Source organism: Somniosus microcephalus, chromosome 20 (genome assembly GCF_052327205.1).
Source record: "Somniosus microcephalus isolate GS21.2 chromosome 20, FLI_Smic_1.0, whole genome shotgun sequence".
Classification (NCBI taxonomy): Eukaryota; Metazoa; Chordata; class Chondrichthyes; order Squaliformes; family Somniosidae; genus Somniosus; species Somniosus microcephalus.
In genome coordinates, this window is record NC_141006.1 from 72112308 (window position 1) to 72128672 (window position 16365).

The following is a 16365-nucleotide window of genomic DNA, read 5'->3' on the forward strand; positions in this document are numbered from 1 at the left end:
AGTAGCATCGGAAACTGATGAACCAACCGACGACAGGGGGCCAGAATCGCCTCTGCACCAAGAGCAAGACACTCGGGAAAGGCGCTATCCAGAAAGGATCAGGAGGCCTCCCCAAAGACTGAATATATAAATAGACTATTTTCAGTTAATGTTGCATGTTAAAAGTGTTAATTGTAATTAGTTTGATATTTAATTGTTAAATGAGTGTTATGGTACTGTTAATCTAAAAGGGGAGGAATTGTAATGTATATATACCTTTAAGGGGGGAACTACTTTTTACAGCTCATGTATACTGTAGTACCGGCAGTGACCACACCTGTATATAGCAGTGAGTAGTAATCTGTACAGGCAGTTGCAGTGTGAACCACGTTGAGTAAACACCTGTTGTACCGTTCTCCGCAGTCTGTGTCTTATTATACATGGACACAACAAAGGGCCTCCGCGGGGGGAGAGCGGCGCTATTTGCCCAACTTCCGCCCGCTGAATGCCCGTGAATTCTTACGCCTGGTATAAGCAGGCGTAAGGCTTGCTTTTAACCAGCATAAGAGTTTTAAAAAGTAGAAAAATAACATTTTATCACTCATTTATACATTGAAAACCCTGTCCAATAAGGTAAGTTTATTTTTAGCTCCATTAAAACATCTAAAAAAAAAATTCAAAAAATAAAATTTTTGTTTAAAATGGCATTTTATTTTAATTTTAAATATGTAATTTTTAAAAAATTTATTTCAATGTGTTGGTGTATTTTTTAAGTGATCCCCATTCATACTTATGGGGATTCCGTACGTGCGCAACTCCCATAAGCACGAGTGGGGATTCCCTTCTTTTATTGGTTGGGCCGGTCCATGTGATCCCAGGGGCGCCTACAAACCGCGCGCGCCCCTGGGGTACGTGGGGCTCTGCCCGTGCGGACCCGGAGAGGCCCAGGATCGCGAGCCTCCGTATGTCCCCGGGCCACCGGGTACATTCGTAGATTTTTTTTTTAACAGGTCGGAGGCATCCGCCAGCGGGAAGGCCTCCGATCGCAAATTTCAGGCCCAATATGACTCACTGCAAACAACAGCTTTTGCTAATGGTTGGCAGTGCAATATTTCCAACCCCATTCATGTGAGGAAACTTAGAGACAGATGAAATCGCCCCAGAGCCCTTTGCGCATTATTTCTTATGCACAAAAGCGATAATGCACAATGGATAACGAGGTCATTTGAGGGTGATGGAGGATCGGCACGCTCCTGAGGGTCAGACTGTACAGCTTGGTTAGAAACGTGCATTCAGCACAAAATGTAGACAGTTGCCAACTAGCTTTCGCTTCCCCCTCCAAACTATCTGCAAGACTTTGTTTTGAGTTCCTTACTCCGTCCTTTTTAACAGGCAGCCAGAGAGCGGACCCAAGAGATACAACAAAGAAATAACTAAATTACATTATCAAGTGCTAAGCACCCCAAATTACAAACTCCAGTGGCAAATAAGGGTGGGAGCAGTGTTTGTGGAAAAAAAGCACATTCAAATGAGTTAAACTGTCCTGAAAATCAATGATATTTCTTTCTGCTCAAATCGCTTATCCTCTGCGTACAGATAAATTACATCAGAGTTGTACAAAAAGTGGGTAATTCAATGATTAGATCTCGAGCCTAGCTTGAAATACTGATGCCAAATTGCACAACCTACCTCGGAGACAGATTTAAGTATTGAGGATTATCTGCAGAACAAGCTAGTAAACAGCAGTCGACAAAGTTTTAGACAAGGGAGAGCGTGCAAGACCAACTTCCTTAATTTCTTTGAGGAAGAGACAACCCATGCCAATTTTTTTTCCACAACGAGTTGTTGTGATCTGGAACACTCTGCCTGAAAGGGCGGGGGAAGCAGATTCAATAGTAACTTTCAAAAGGGAATTGGATAAATACTTGAAAGGGAAAAATTTGCAGGGCTACGGGGAAAGAGCAGGGGGGAGTGGGACTAATTGGAGAGCTCTTTCAGAGAGCCGGCACAGACACGGTGGGCCGAATGGCCTGCTTGTGTGCTGTATCATTCTATGATTCTATGAAACCCTATGACTTTGTGTACTTACCATTTGCAAAAGGCATTTGATAAAGCTTCACATGAAAGATTAGCAATTAAGCTCAAAGCTGTGGGGCTTCAGGGCAAAACTTGACTATGAACAAGAAACTTGCTTAATTGTAGAAACAATGGGCACTGATTAGAGGCATGGGGCGCGATCATGCCGGCCCTGGGGAGGCGGGTTTGGAGGTGGGACTGCCGGGAAAATGGCAGAATCTGGGGTGGGCACCCCTAACCTGCCTCCGTGCCATCTTCCCAGGAGGCGGGTAGCCGACCCACGCCGGGTCCCGTCTCCTGGAGGCGGGAAGGGGATTACAGCCACTTAACTGCCTGTTAACAGGTTGTTAACAGGCAGTTAAGAGGATTATCCCCATTTTGCCACCAGAGGCGTGGGCTTCCCGACGTCAGGGAACCCCGCCAGGGTCACCGAGGCGAGCAGTGGGTCTGCGGGGGTCACAGGTGTCCAAAAGTGCGCTGTGGAGGTAAGTGATGAGTGCAAGTGTGGAGAGGTGAGTATGTGGGGTGAGTGTAAAGTGATAGAAAATGTTTACTTACCTTTGTTTCTTCCTGCAGGCTTCAACAGTTGGGGATGCGGAGAGTCTCGCATCTCACAGGCAGAGATGACAGATGGCTGCTGCATTCTCCAATGCAACAACCATCTAATTTCTGCTAAAGAAAGCGGTTTGATGGGTCTTGAATACAAGGACTCATCAAACAACAGAGAATGTCAGTGATTGACAGCTTCACAGAGCTATCAAACGATGACAATTCATCTGTCAAAACTTTTTGACAGATGAAACGTCATACGCTGACGTTCTCTGTAACCGGCTTCCCCTTAATTGGCCTGCTGAGCCTGCTGGGCGGGCTTAACAAGGTCAATCAAGGGAAAATAGCGTGGGTTGGCCGGAAGTCGATGGAGGCGGGACTGAAACCCGACAAGTGGGAGTCCCGCCTCCAACGCGCCCCCATTGGCAAAATCGCCCCCATAATGTCAGGGTGGTGTGCGGGTGGAAGTGCTATGCTGTGGTCAAACTGCACCTTGAGTTTAGCTCACAGAGAAACAAACACTCAAACAGTGGAATCAGTGCAGTGAAGAACCATAAACCTGATCCCTAAAGGGGTCTGTGTTATAAGGAAAGACTGAGGAGACTCGAGCTTTTTATCACAGAAAGGAGCAATCTGAGAGATGAATTTATAGAGGTATAGAAGATTGGTAAGGGTAGAGAAAAGATCAATCCAAATGCTATTAATTAAACAGTGGGGAAATGACAAGGGGACACAGGTTAAAATTAGTAAAAAGGTAATTTAAGGCCTGATAGCAGGAAGTTCTTCTTCATGCAGAAACTTATCAACACTTGGAATGGACTTCGAAGCAGAATGGTGGAGGGAGTAGTCCGGGAATCATTTAGATGCAGCAATGGAGGAGTGTAAGGTTGTCCCAGATGGGTGTATTAAGATGGCCTTCCTCATTCATAAAAATCTTGTGATATCTGATTAATGTTTGGAAAAGACTTGGAAACGTTCCAAGTGACTACAGAGACACCAGAGAAATTTAACATTAAGCCTTTGAAGTGGTCATTGCAGGAGTAGAGTGAAGTTTTAATTCTGCCTCCCAGTTCTCAGCAAGTTAGCATGCAACAAACATAAAATATATGTTAGCATCCATTACACAATGTGCAGCTTAGAAATGTGATTAACTAATGGTTTACTTTTAAAAGAAATAGCCTCTAGAATAATAGAGAATCACTTTTATGTAATATATGTGGTTAGTCTCCAGTAGTCTATAGTGAATCTTTTTGGTAGAGTTTACTTGTACAGTCTCTGGGCTAAAAATTGAGTTTCGCCCCAATTGAGGCGCTAACTTTGCTGGGGCGCTAAAAGTAGCGCTACTGGAAGCGCCCTGCATCCCTCTTGGGGCGCTGTGAGTGAATATCGTGGCGCTACATGCCGCAGCGCCACACGCTGCGGCACGTCGCGCTACGGTATTGCCGCCTTTCTCCCCTTCTTAAAGGGACGGGGCCTTGTGCAGCCCGACCTGGGGCCCAGCTGGGCCCCCGGGGATCGGGAGTGCAGGCAAAAGAGCCCGGCACCCAAGAGAAGTGCCGGGCTCTTGGAGCACAGCCGACACTCCGCGGGGGGGGGTTCAGGAGGCCGGGGACGGGAGCGCAGGCAGGTGCTGGCAGGCGGCCAGCACCAAAAATGGCCGCCCCGCACCTCGCCTTTAAATTGCGCCTCCCCGGCCGCAGGTACGCCCCCCTGACCCTGTCGGACCCTGTCCGGCGGTAAATCAGGGGGCGCTCCCAAAGATCGCGGCCGGGGCTTGTGCGGGGCGCTGCGCACACCAATGACGTTATCGCCAGCGGCGCAGCGCTACCGGTTAGCGCCACCACTAACCTCCCGCTGAATTTTGCGGGAGGCGTGGGCAGTGCCGCGCCCGGGCGCTAGTTGGTTTGCGCCCCACTTAGCGCCCTCTTAAGGCGCTAACGGCTGGCGCTACCAACTGAATTTTTCCCCATTGTATTTCTCTCAGCAAGCATCCACCACACATTCTGTTGCCTCCCAAATCTCTCTTTAGCCCATGTAATTGTAATTGTCTGTTGTAGGGATGGGATATAAGGTGTGAAAGTGGGAGATCACATGGGAGGTCCTCTGATGTCACAATGCCAGTGCATCACAAGTCTCTTAAAGGGGAAATTGTTCCATGTGTGTGTTTTCCCCTTTAGGGACATGTCGCAGTGTCATCTTATTCCAGTGATGTGTAGACAGTGCTCCTCTAGAAGGCTAATCTGTCTTTAATTTATCGCAGAGGTTTCAATTTTAAATCAAAGATTTCAAATGAGGTCTAAGGACGGCTCTCTCCAAAAACTCTGTAATGAGCCTCGAGTACTTTTAATAACCTACAGTGTTATCATCTTAAACTTCCTTGAGGTGAATTTATTGAACACGAGTTGAAATCCTATCATTCAAGCATGGATCAAGCTCACATACCACAAATGTGTATACTGTAGAACAATTAATTTGGCAAATTAATTCCTTCCCTATGCTTTGGGAAGCTGAATGTAGCAGACGCCTACATGATCCATGTCTAAATGGATCGCTGTATCCACACAGCAACAACTGAGCAGCAATACAATGGACCTCATTATCCACTACCTACAAGGCACAAGTCAGGAGTGTGATGGAATACTCTCCAATTGCTTGGATGAGTGCAGCAAAAACAACGTTCAAAAAGCTCGACACCATCGACTTGATTGGCATCCCATCCACCTGAATATGAGTAGGAGAGATTTTATGAAAGAACAGGCTTAGGAAGGACATGAGGGTGGTGAATTCACAGGAGATGGTCAGGGGAGTTGTGATGAAGATTAAAATCCCCGAGGATGAGTGCAGAGGCTGAGGGAGGAAAGGAGGAGGACGTCTGAGGTGAGGAACTCAAGGTGGGGCTTGGGGAGGGGGCGGGGAGAGAAGTGGTAGACAACAAAGATTTTAAACAGGGAGCAAGGAGTGGAACAGGGTGAGGTGCTCAAAGGCGAAGGTGCCAGGTGGGTAGGGGGAGAGGCCCGGGCTTGATTTGGTAATAAGGGTCTTACTGTCAGCGTAGCAGTTTGGGTGGTGCAGGTTGTGGAAAGTATAGCCAGGTGCTTAACAAAACATCCTAGTCGAGTACCATCAGGAAGACCTCTCCCACGAGTCTAGGTGCCTTTAGATGCTACGGAAAATGGTACAATCCAAGAAAATGATGCTCAAATCCCTTACCAAATGCATTTCACTTAGGATCCAGTCAGCTGGCCAATGCAAAGTGGAAGGTATCACAGGTTAACCACATGAAACTTCAGTACTGACCACTCCCATGTAAGAACCATATGATTCTGCGTCAGCAATTCCACCATGTTTCAGGATCCATTCAAATGTCTGCCACTCCAATCCTCCATTGCAAGCATGGTTTCCAAAGCCCCACGTACAATCTATCAACATTTGCTGTGAAAGAGGAATTAAATATCCTGTCTGAAATGAAAAAGAGATGACAACTCAAGCAGTGAGTTTAGTTTTGCAGCAACTATGCTGTAGTTGTTCATTCAAACGATGGTTTTCAGGAAACATTAAATAAATCACTCTATTTCCAGTATCAACATTAAGGGCTGGACTTTGTCAATGGGGGGCGCGTTGGGGGTGGGACTGCTGGTTGTCAGGTTTTAGTCCCGCCCCCAATGATGTCAAAGATTTTTTGACAGATGAATTGTCAGCGTTTGACAGCTTAGAGATGCTGTCAAACACTGACAATCTCTGTTCTATGGTAAGCCCTTGTACTGAAGGCTCACCAAAACCTATTTCCTGAGCAGAAATCAGATGGCTGCTGCATCTGAGAATCGCTGCCGTTGAGATGAGGCATCTCCAGGCCCCCAAGGGTTAAAGCCTGCAGGAAGAAGCAAAGGTAAGTAAACTTTTTCTAACACTTTACACTCACCTCTCATACTTACCTCTCCACACTTGTAACCATCACTCATCTCCACTGTGGGCTTTTCGACCCCTCTCACCCCTGCAGACCCCCTACTTGCCTCGCTGAGCCTGGCGGGGTTTCCCGACGTCGGGAAGCCTGCACTTGCATGGGTAAAATGGGGATAAGCCTCAAAACTGCCTGTTAACTACCTGTTAGCAGGCAGTTAATTGGCTCTAATCCCCTTCCCGCCTCAAGGAGATGGGTCCCTGCGCGAGTCGGGGATCCGCCTCCCAGGAAGATGGCACGGAGGCGGGTTGGGAGCGGGTTCGGTACCCGCTCCCAGTTTCTGCCATTTTCCCGGCAGTCCTGCCTCCCCAGGGCTGGGAAAATTTCCCCCTAAAAGTTTGCTTTAGGAAAACTATAGGAATACCAGCTGTGGCTCAGTGGGTCGCACCCTCGCCTCTGAGTCCGAAGGTTGTGGGTTCAGAGTCCCACTCCAGGGACTTGAGCACAGAAAGTCTGGGCTGACACTCCAGTGCAGTGCTGAGGGAGTGCTGCACTGTCGGAGGTGCCGTCTTTTGGATGAGGCCCCGTCTGCCCTCTCAGGTGGATGTAAATGATTCCATGGCACTATTTCAAATAGAGCAGGGGAGATCTCCCCAGTGTCCTGGGACCAATATTCATCCCTCAATCAACATCACTTAAACAGATTATCTGATCGTTATCACATTGTCGTTTGTGGGAGCTTGCTGTGCGCAAATTGGCTGCTGCATTTCCTACATTACAACAGTGACTACACTTCAAAAAGTACTTCATTGGCTGTAAAGTGCTTTGGGACGTCCGGTGGTCGCGAAAGGCGCTATAGAAATGCAAGTCTTTCTTTCTTTACCGGCACTTGTACTAAATTAGCCCATACTCAACAGAATTCATGTTAATTTTCATGTAACATAGTACAGTATCTATTCATTAACACTTCCCATCTCACCCTCAAAAGAGGAAACTGAGAAACACTCATTCACTCTCCTGTTAAAGTGTGAATACAAAAGAAAATCAGTGGCTGAAATTTACATGAAGATTTGTCTTTTAACTAGAAAAATGGTTAACTCTCTCAGCAATTGTAATGAGACTAACAGCTTTTGTTTCTATGACTCGGGATATAGGATCATAGGAACATAGGAAAAGGAGGAGGCCATTCAGCCCCTCGAGCCTATTCCACCATTCAATGAGATCATGGCTGATCTGTGTGTGACCTAACTCCATATACAGGAAACTTTGTGCTATCCGGCACTGACGGGACCGAGCTGTTGCCATCCCATCAAAACTGCCGGACAAACCAGCGCTAATGTTGAAACATATGGAGATTTTGAGCTCCGTATCTGGCAACAAACCCTAACAGCTTCTAAACAGTCGGCCGTACCTTGCAAGCGTCTCTGTAGCTTAGCAACAGCTTCAGCGAGACCTTGCAGAGCTTGACTGTTGAGAAAAAAGCAACGAAAAGAAAAAAAACCTAACGAAACGGCTCCTGATTTTTGCCGGTGGCTCGAGCTTGCTGAACATTTAACCTCCGGATAACACAAAGTTTCCTGTACCCGCCTTTGGCCCATATCCCTTAATATCTTCAGTTAACAAAAAGTTATCAATCTCAGATTTAAAATTAACAATTGATCTCGCATCAATTGCCATTTGCGGAAGAGAGTTCCAAATTGCTACCACCCTTTGTGTGTAGAAGTGTTTCCTAACTTCACTCCTGAAAGGTCTGGCTCTAATTTTTAGAATATGCCCCCTAGTCCTAGAATCCCCAACCAGCGGAAATAGTTTCTCTCTCTCTACCCTATCTGTTCCCCTTAATATCCTGAAAACTTCGATCAGATCACCCCTTAACCTTCTACATTCTTGGGAATGCAATCCTAATTTGTGTTGGACAACTTAATAATTTCATTATAACAGTGTACACATCAAGCAGTGCAGATTAATAGATTCAGAACAGTTCCGCTGTCAAATTCCTAACCTGTCTTTTATTCTTTTCAGATGTTGATGGATTTGCAATTCCAGCATTTTCTATTTTAATTTCAGATTTGCAGTTTTCTTTTCTTTTTATCTATTCAGTTTCTGAAGTGGCTTCGCTACGCCAGCTATTTATCAGCAGTAAGAGCAGATTCACTCGACTGGCATTTCTCTTTGTGAAAAATGAATACAGCCTCTTTAATTTTTTTTAAAGCCTTTTCTGGGTAGGTAGGTTTCCCCCATTTTTCTTTATTCATCTGCCCTGATGCCTGTGCAGGTGGCAGTAACACAGCCAGGAAACTCTTTTTTATCCGGCACCGACGGGACCGGCGTGGTGCCGGTTTATCAAAAAGTCCGGATTACAGAGAGTTATAGTTAAAAGGTACGAGAGCTCCGTACACAGCAACAAATCCAGGCTTCCCTGTTGCTTAGCAACAGCTGCAGGAACCCCGGCCACAGACCAAGCGTCCCTGTTGCTTAGCAACAAGTGCAGAAACCCCCGATTACACAGCCACAGATCCAGGAACGGCCATTAATATGAAGAAAAACTTCACTGAACCTACTCCTGAATTTTGCCGGTTAACCGAGATTTCCGGCTGTTTGGGTGCCGGTAAATCGAGAGTTTCCTGTACTCTCAGGGTGTTACTAATATTACCCCCCACCCCCTAACCCCCAGAATAGGAGGTCTTATGGACTACCCAGGCTTGGATCTTCACTCTTATTTTTCTGAGCACCCATAGGGAGGCAGCTGAACTGCCGATTTGTGCTTCCCTGCCTGACTTGGCTCACCATCAAGAGTTGAGCAGAGCAAGGCTTGGACCTGTGCTAGCCCTGCTCTGCACTACTGAATGTCATTGCCACCTTCAGTGCCATTGCGCTGCAATAAAACTCATTCTATTATCCAACAAGCTGCATCGCCAATCGTTTCCTAAACACATAATTCACCTTGAGAAAGAGCGCTCCTTCCAAAACACCAGTTGCTCCAAAGCACCAGCAGGAACCACAAACAGCTTGATCTTTGACAGGGGTCACTGCTCCTGAGGCACACAAATGGTTCAAAATTAGGCTCTATGTACATTTTTTCTTCAAATAATATGAGCGATCTTGAACAGACACAACTTGTCCCAGTGCATTTGTCAAAAGTATTTTTATTGGCACAGAAGCTTCACAATTCTTACTACTTTAGAAGTATCATTGCTATTGCTTTCTAAGGCATCAGTGTATGAGAGGTGATCTTAGTGAAGCATATAAGGTTCTGAGGGGGATTGACAGGGTAGATGCTGAGAGAACAACAGAAAATGCTGGAAAAACTCAGCAGGCCAGGCAACATCCGTGGAGAGAGAAATAGAGTCAACGTTTCGGGTCGAAACCCTTTTACAGAACCAGTTCTGTAGAAGGGTTTCGACCCGAAACGTTGACTCTATTTCTCTCTCCACGGATGTTGCCTGGCCTGCTGAGTTTTTCCAGCGTTTTCTGTTGTTATTTCGGATTTCCAGCATCCGCAGTATTTTGCTATCGCATTAGATGCTGAGAGGTTGTTTCCCCTGGCTGGAGAGTCTAGAACTAGGGGGCATAGTCTCAGGATAAGGCCTTTTAAGGCTGAGATGAGGAGGAATTTCTTCACTCAGAGGGTTGTGAATCTTTGGAATTCTCTGCCCCAGAGGGCTGTGGATGCTCAGTCGTTGAGTATGTTCAAGACTGAGACAGATAGATTTTTGGAGGGATATGGGGATAGTGCGGGAAAGTGGAGTTGAGGTCGATGATCAGCCATGATCTTATTGAATGGCGGAGCAGGCTCGAGGGGCCGTATGGCCGACTCCTGCTCCTAATTCTTATATTCTTATGTTCAATAAAAGCAAACATTTCAAAACTGTATTGATGGACACATGAAGATTAGCCCAAGTACACAAATGATTGTAAATGCTGGTTTGATATTATGCGACCTCAGCCCAGGAATCAAATAAATTCTCGCTTTTTCTTTGCGTCAGATTTGCCCAGCAAGAAATTTGATTTTGTTTTTACTTAAAATCTATGGCACCATATACACTGAAATTCAAGGAGTTACAAGAAAGCTACTCATGGTTACGATCATATTGAACAACAAAGGTTAAAGACGTGACTGAAACGCAAACAGGAATTTATTTTTACGATCAAACTTCGGTCTGCAGGAAGTTGGGGTCTCTTTAGCAAAAGTCTGTCGGATCAGAAAAATTTACGGCACAGAAGGAGGCCATTCGGCCCATCTTGTCCGTGCCGGCCGAAAAAGAGCTCTCCAGCCTAATTCCCACTTTCCAGCTCTTGGTCCGTAGCCCTGTAGGTTACGGCACTTCAAGTGCATATCCAAGTACTTTTTAAATGCGATGAGGGTTTCTTCCTCTACCACCCTTTCAGGCAGTGAGCTCCAGACCCCTACCACCCTCTGGGTGAAGAAATTTCTCCTCAAATTTCCTCTAAACTTCTGACCAATTACTTTAAATCTATGCCCCCTGGTTATTGACCCTTTTGCTAAGGGAAATAGGTCCTTCCTATCCACTCTATCCACTGTAGTGCTAAGAATTAGATAAAGAAAAAATTTTAAGCACAGATTGCCTCAAAAGGCCAAATACTGCTGGTCGCCACTGAGGCCCATCTCGAAGCCAGCTTGGTTCATTTGTAACACTCTTGCCTTGAGTCTGAAAACTGTAGGTTCAAACACCACTCCAGGACTTCAGCACAGTCTAGGCTGGCACTTCGGTGCAGTGCTGAAGGAGTGCAGCATTGTCAGAGATGCCGGCTTTCGAAGGAGATGTTAAACCAGGTGCCCTATCCGCTTGCTATAGTGGGTGTAAATGATCCCATGGCACATTTTGCAAGAGGAGAGTGTCCTAGCCAATATTCATTGCCCAACCAACAGCACCAAAACAAATTAACTCGTTATTCGCCTCGTTGCTGTTTATGGGATTTTGTTTTATGCAGATTGGCTTCTGAATTTGCCTACATAATACCGGTGACTACAGTTCAAAATGCATTCAATGGTTGTGAAGTGCCTTGGGCTGGAATGAGAACGTGATGTTATATAAATTCAATTCTTTCTTTCAGAGACTTATAATAGCCCAACAGCACCACCAAAATACATTTCTTGGCATTACAGCTGTTAGTAACATGAAACCGATTGCAACATTTACCAATGTCACAACTTTCAAGACCGACAAAATAGGAGGGGCTTCCAGTGAGTTGCTTGTATTCAAATTGCAGTCAAATACACAATTAGATAGCCACCAGTTAACAGGCAACAGTACCACTGTTTTTCCGTAACTAGTCAATTTAAACAGGTTTGATTTTAAAATTGTAGAACATTGCAACTGATTTTATTTCACACGAGGTGGAAAGACACTCAATGTTACATGGATGACAAGGTGTGCGGGAACTTGTGCACTCCACGTTTTACTATTCACCAAGTACACTGTGCAGTACAAACAGGATCTTTGTGGGGGTGAGAGGGTGCAGTTGGGTGCATTTGAAATTTGTACACTGAAATTCTGGTCCCTTTCTAGAGTATAGAATAGGAAAACAAGGATAGAAAATGCTGGAAATACTCAGCAGGTCAGGCAGCATCTGTAGAGAGAGAAACAGAGTTAACGTTTCAGGTCGATGACCCTTCGTCCGAACATCGACCTGAAACATTAACTCTGTTTCTCTCTCTGCAGATGCTGCCTGACCGGCTGAGTATTTCCAGCATTTCCTGTTTTTATTTCAGATTTACAGCATCTGCAGTAGTTTGCTTTTGGAAAACAAGGATATTCAGTGAAAGGACTGTGAATGGGTTGGCGTGCACGATAATGGTGGAATTGCAGCCTGGGGCATTGCTGGCAACCAATGAACATCTCGGAGTGACATGGCAGAGCTCACGGCAGTGCAGTGGAGGGGGGGAAGTTCTGCTTTGGTGAAATTGGTAGCACATTGAGTGGAAAAAGCTAAGTTTTAGTTTACAGTACTGGAACGGGAAGATGTAATCTAAGAGTTTATAAAACGACAGAGAGACTGTTGTCATGGTTTCATGTTAAATGAAAGAGCTGCTGCTTAACTGCCAAACAGAAGGAGTCAGCAGTCAATTTTAATACTGGTATAAGTTGAAAATAAAGGTCCAGTTAAATAATAATTGTGCATACAATGTAGGTACTTAGTTTATTTTTATTTCCTGCTGCAGCGTCAGTGTTTTATTGCGGCTGCACATTACCATTTCTTCCCCTGTATATGAACAGAATCCCAATTGTATAACTGTGGCAAGGAAAGGATAATCAGGCATCTTTGTACAATTCACTTTAAAATACAGGCTGTACAAAAATCCTAAAGGGAGACAAATCCTCTGTACATTACACTTACCCCACAAAGTAATTTACCTGTTACATTGGCTCCCGATCCAGCAACACCTCAATTTAAAAATTCTCATCCTTGTTTTCAAATCCCTCAGTGGCCTCGCCCTTCCCTATCTCTGTCATTTCCTCCAGCCCTACAACCCTCCGAGATCTCTACGCTCCTCCAATTCTGGCCTCTTGCGCAGCCCCGATTTTAATCGCTCCGCCATTGGCGGCCTTGCCTTCAGCTGCCTGGGCCCTAAGCTCTGGAATTCCCTCCCTAAACCTCTCCACCTCTCCACCTCTCTCTCCTTCTTGAAGACGCTCTTTAAAACCTACCTCTTTGACCAAGCTTTCGCTCACCTGTCCTAATATCTCTATATGTGGCTCGGTGTCAAATTTTGTTTGATAATCGCTCGTTAAATGCGCTATATAAATACAGGTTGTTGTTGTTACTATGATATTACCCATGAGATAAGTGGAAAGCATAGATCTTTTACCTTAATATGTACATAAAAATTACTACGGACTTGATGGGCCGAATGGCCTCCTTCTGTGCTGTTACCACTCATAGGGCTGGAATTTGTCAGCCCCGAGGAGGCGGGTATGGAGGCGGGACTGCTGGTAGAGTTGCAGAAAGTGGGGGCGGATGGCAAACCCGCCCCCATCCCACCTCCGTGCCCTTTTGCCAGGAGGCGGGAAGCCGTCCTGCCCCAGGTCCCGTCTCCTCGAGGCAGGAAAGGGATTAAATCCTTTTAACTGCTTGTTAACAGGTAGTTAACAGGCAGAAAAAAGGATTAGTCCCATTTTACCTTTTCAAGTGCAGGCTTCCCGACCTCGGAGAACCCCGCCAGGGTGGAGGAGTCGAGTAGGAGGTCTGCGGGGGTCGGAGGGGGCTGAAAGTGAGATGTAGAGGTGAGTGATGGGTGCAAGTGTGGAGTGGTAAGTATGTGAGGTGAGTGTAAAAAGTTATAAAATGTTCACTTACCTTTGTTTCTGCCTACAGCCTTCAGCTGCTGTGGAGCCGGAGTCCCGACATCTCCATTGTAGATTTCACAGACAGGCTGTTGGATCCTCCGAACCAACAGTCATCTGATTTTTACAAACTAGAAAGGTTTGATGAGTCCTGAACACAAGGGATCATCAAACTACATAGAAAGTCAGTGTTTGACAGCTTCACAGAGCTGTCAAATGCTGACATTTCTTCTTTCAAGAAGCCTTGACAGATAACACGTCATACGTTGACGTGCTCTGTCAGTGACTTCACGCTAATTGGCCTGCTGAGCCTGCAGGGCGGGCTTAACAAGGTCAATCAGGGGAAAATCCCACTGGTTGGCCAGAGGCTGCTGGAGGCGGGATTGAGACCCGACAAGCAGCAGTCCCACCTCCAGCATGTCTCCATTCACAAAATCCAGCCCAGTGACTCTATGACACTATGGAGGCGATTTCGCCAATGGGGGCGCGTTGGAGGCGGGACTGCTGCTTGTCAGGTCGATGTCCCGTCTCCATCGATTTGTGGCCAACCCACGCTATTTTCCCTTGATTGACCTTGTTAAGCCCGCCCAGCGGGTTTAGCAGGCCAATTAAGGGAAAGCCGGTTACAGAAAATGTCAGCGTATGACGTTTCATCTGTCAAATATTTTCTCTGTAGCTTGATGAGTTCTTGAATTCAAGACTCATCAAACCTCTTTCTTTTGCAGAAATTAGATGGTTGTTGCATTGGAGAATGCAGCAGCCATCGGTCATCTCTGCCGGTGAGATGCGAGACTCTCCGCAGACCCAACTGTTGAAGCCTGCAGGAAGAAACAAAGGTAAGTAAACTTTTTCTAACCCTTTTCACTTACCTCACATACTCACCTCTCCACACTTGCACCCATCACTTACCTTCACAGCGCACTTTTGCACCCCTCCGAACCCCGCAGACCCACTGCTCGCCTCAGTGACCCTGGTGGGGTTCGGAGCCTTCGGGAAGCCTGCACTTGTGTGGGCAAAATGGGGATAATCCTCTTATCTGCCTGTTAACTACCTGTTAACAAGCAGTTAAGTGGCTGTAATCCCCTTCCCGCCTCGATGAGCAGGGACCAGGCGTGGGTTGGGTACCTGCCTCCTGGGAAGATGGCACGGAGGCGGGTTGGGGGCGGGGGGGGGCACCCACCCCCAGATTCTGCCATTTTCCCGGAAGTCCCGTCTCCATACCTGCCTCTGCAGGGCTGGCAAGACCGCCCCCTATGACTCTAAATCTAGTTGTTTCGATTGGGGAGGGCGGGCGCAGGCAGGGCGGGGTGGTAAGAGGAGAGGGTAACATAAACTGGATATCTCAAGTAAATCACCTTGCTATGTTGTACATTCCTCACCACATTAATAACTTTTCCCTCCCCCCGAACAAAACTGCATACCATATAACCTCCAGTCCATATTGGGAGGTACAACGACTGACATGTAACGCTCCGCAGGGAAAGGCTGGCCATTGTTGACGATGGTTCTCTTCAGCCGTCCTCTCATAGTGGCCGTCTCGTCCACAGTTCGGTCAGCGAGGTGGTTAACTTCCATTTTATAGGTCAGGTTCGCCCGATTCATTGAATGGACGTACCTTTAAAATGAGAAATATAAAATTGTTGCCTTATGGAGTAGACTGCTGCACAATCAGGTGAACGAACTGAAGTATTGTAAAAATGAAAGTTAAACAGCAGCTGGCTTTACCTGCACATGGTTTTATTAACGGTTCCACAGATCAAAACTAGGACATCAGCAGTTCAATTGCATTTTTGCCACTGTTATAAACTGAAACTAAATCAACAGTAACTACTCAAAATTTCAGTTGTTAGTTTAAAAGATCCAGAAAGTTTTCAGCCCAATTTGTTCTGTTATATCCTTCTCAGGTGGGGAGGATGCATTTACAATGCTACATTTTGAAACGTATCTGCATATTAAGGTGTATTACATCTTTGACTCAGGCTTGGCATATAGGTGGGACACTATAGAAGGATCGTTTATACTGTCTCATCACTCTGCCTCTACGGGAGCGATTTTGTTAATGGGGGCGTGTTGGAGGCGGGACTGCTGCTTGGCGGGTCGATGTCCCACCGCCATTGATTTGTGGCCAACCCACGCTATTTTCCCTTGATTGAGCTTGTTTATCCCGCCCAGCAGGCTTAGCAGGCCAATTAAGGGAAAGCTGGTTGCAGAGAACGTCAACGTATGATGTTTCATCTGTCAAAATTTTTTGACAGATGAATTGTCATCGTTTGACAGCTCTGTGAAGCCGTCAAACACTGACATTCTCTGTATTTTGAATTCAAGACCTCAGCAAACTTCTTTCTTTTATGAAAGGAGATGGTTGTTGCACCTGAGAATGCAACGGCCATCTGTCATCTCCAAGACGGAGGTGCGAGACTCTCCGCATACACACCGACTGAAGCTTGCAGGAAGAAACAAAGGCAAGTACACTTTTACTAACACTTTGCACTTATCTCAGATACTCAGCACTCCACTCTTGCACACATCACTCGCCTTCACACCACACTTTTGCAC

General features: G+C 46.2%; 1 protein-coding gene across 3 annotated transcripts in view; it reads right to left on the reverse strand.

Moving 5' to 3' along the window:
• The window catches only part of LOC147103420 (digestive cysteine proteinase 1-like), a 47908-nt gene that overhangs the window by 9657 nt on the left and 21886 nt on the right, over nt 1-16365 (reverse strand). For 2 of the 3 annotated variants that reach the window (XM_085962989.1, XM_085962988.1), the window contains 3 exons: nt 15231-15424; nt 9446-9537; nt 5902-6063 (listed from right to left, as the gene is read on the reverse strand). In XM_085962989.1, the coding sequence (XP_085819115.1) occupies nt 5902-6063; nt 9446-9537; nt 15231-15424 (448 nt within the window). The remainder of the gene's footprint in view (nt 1-5901; nt 6064-9445; nt 9538-15230; nt 15425-16365) is intronic. The other variant, XM_085962990.1, reaches the window with a different exon arrangement.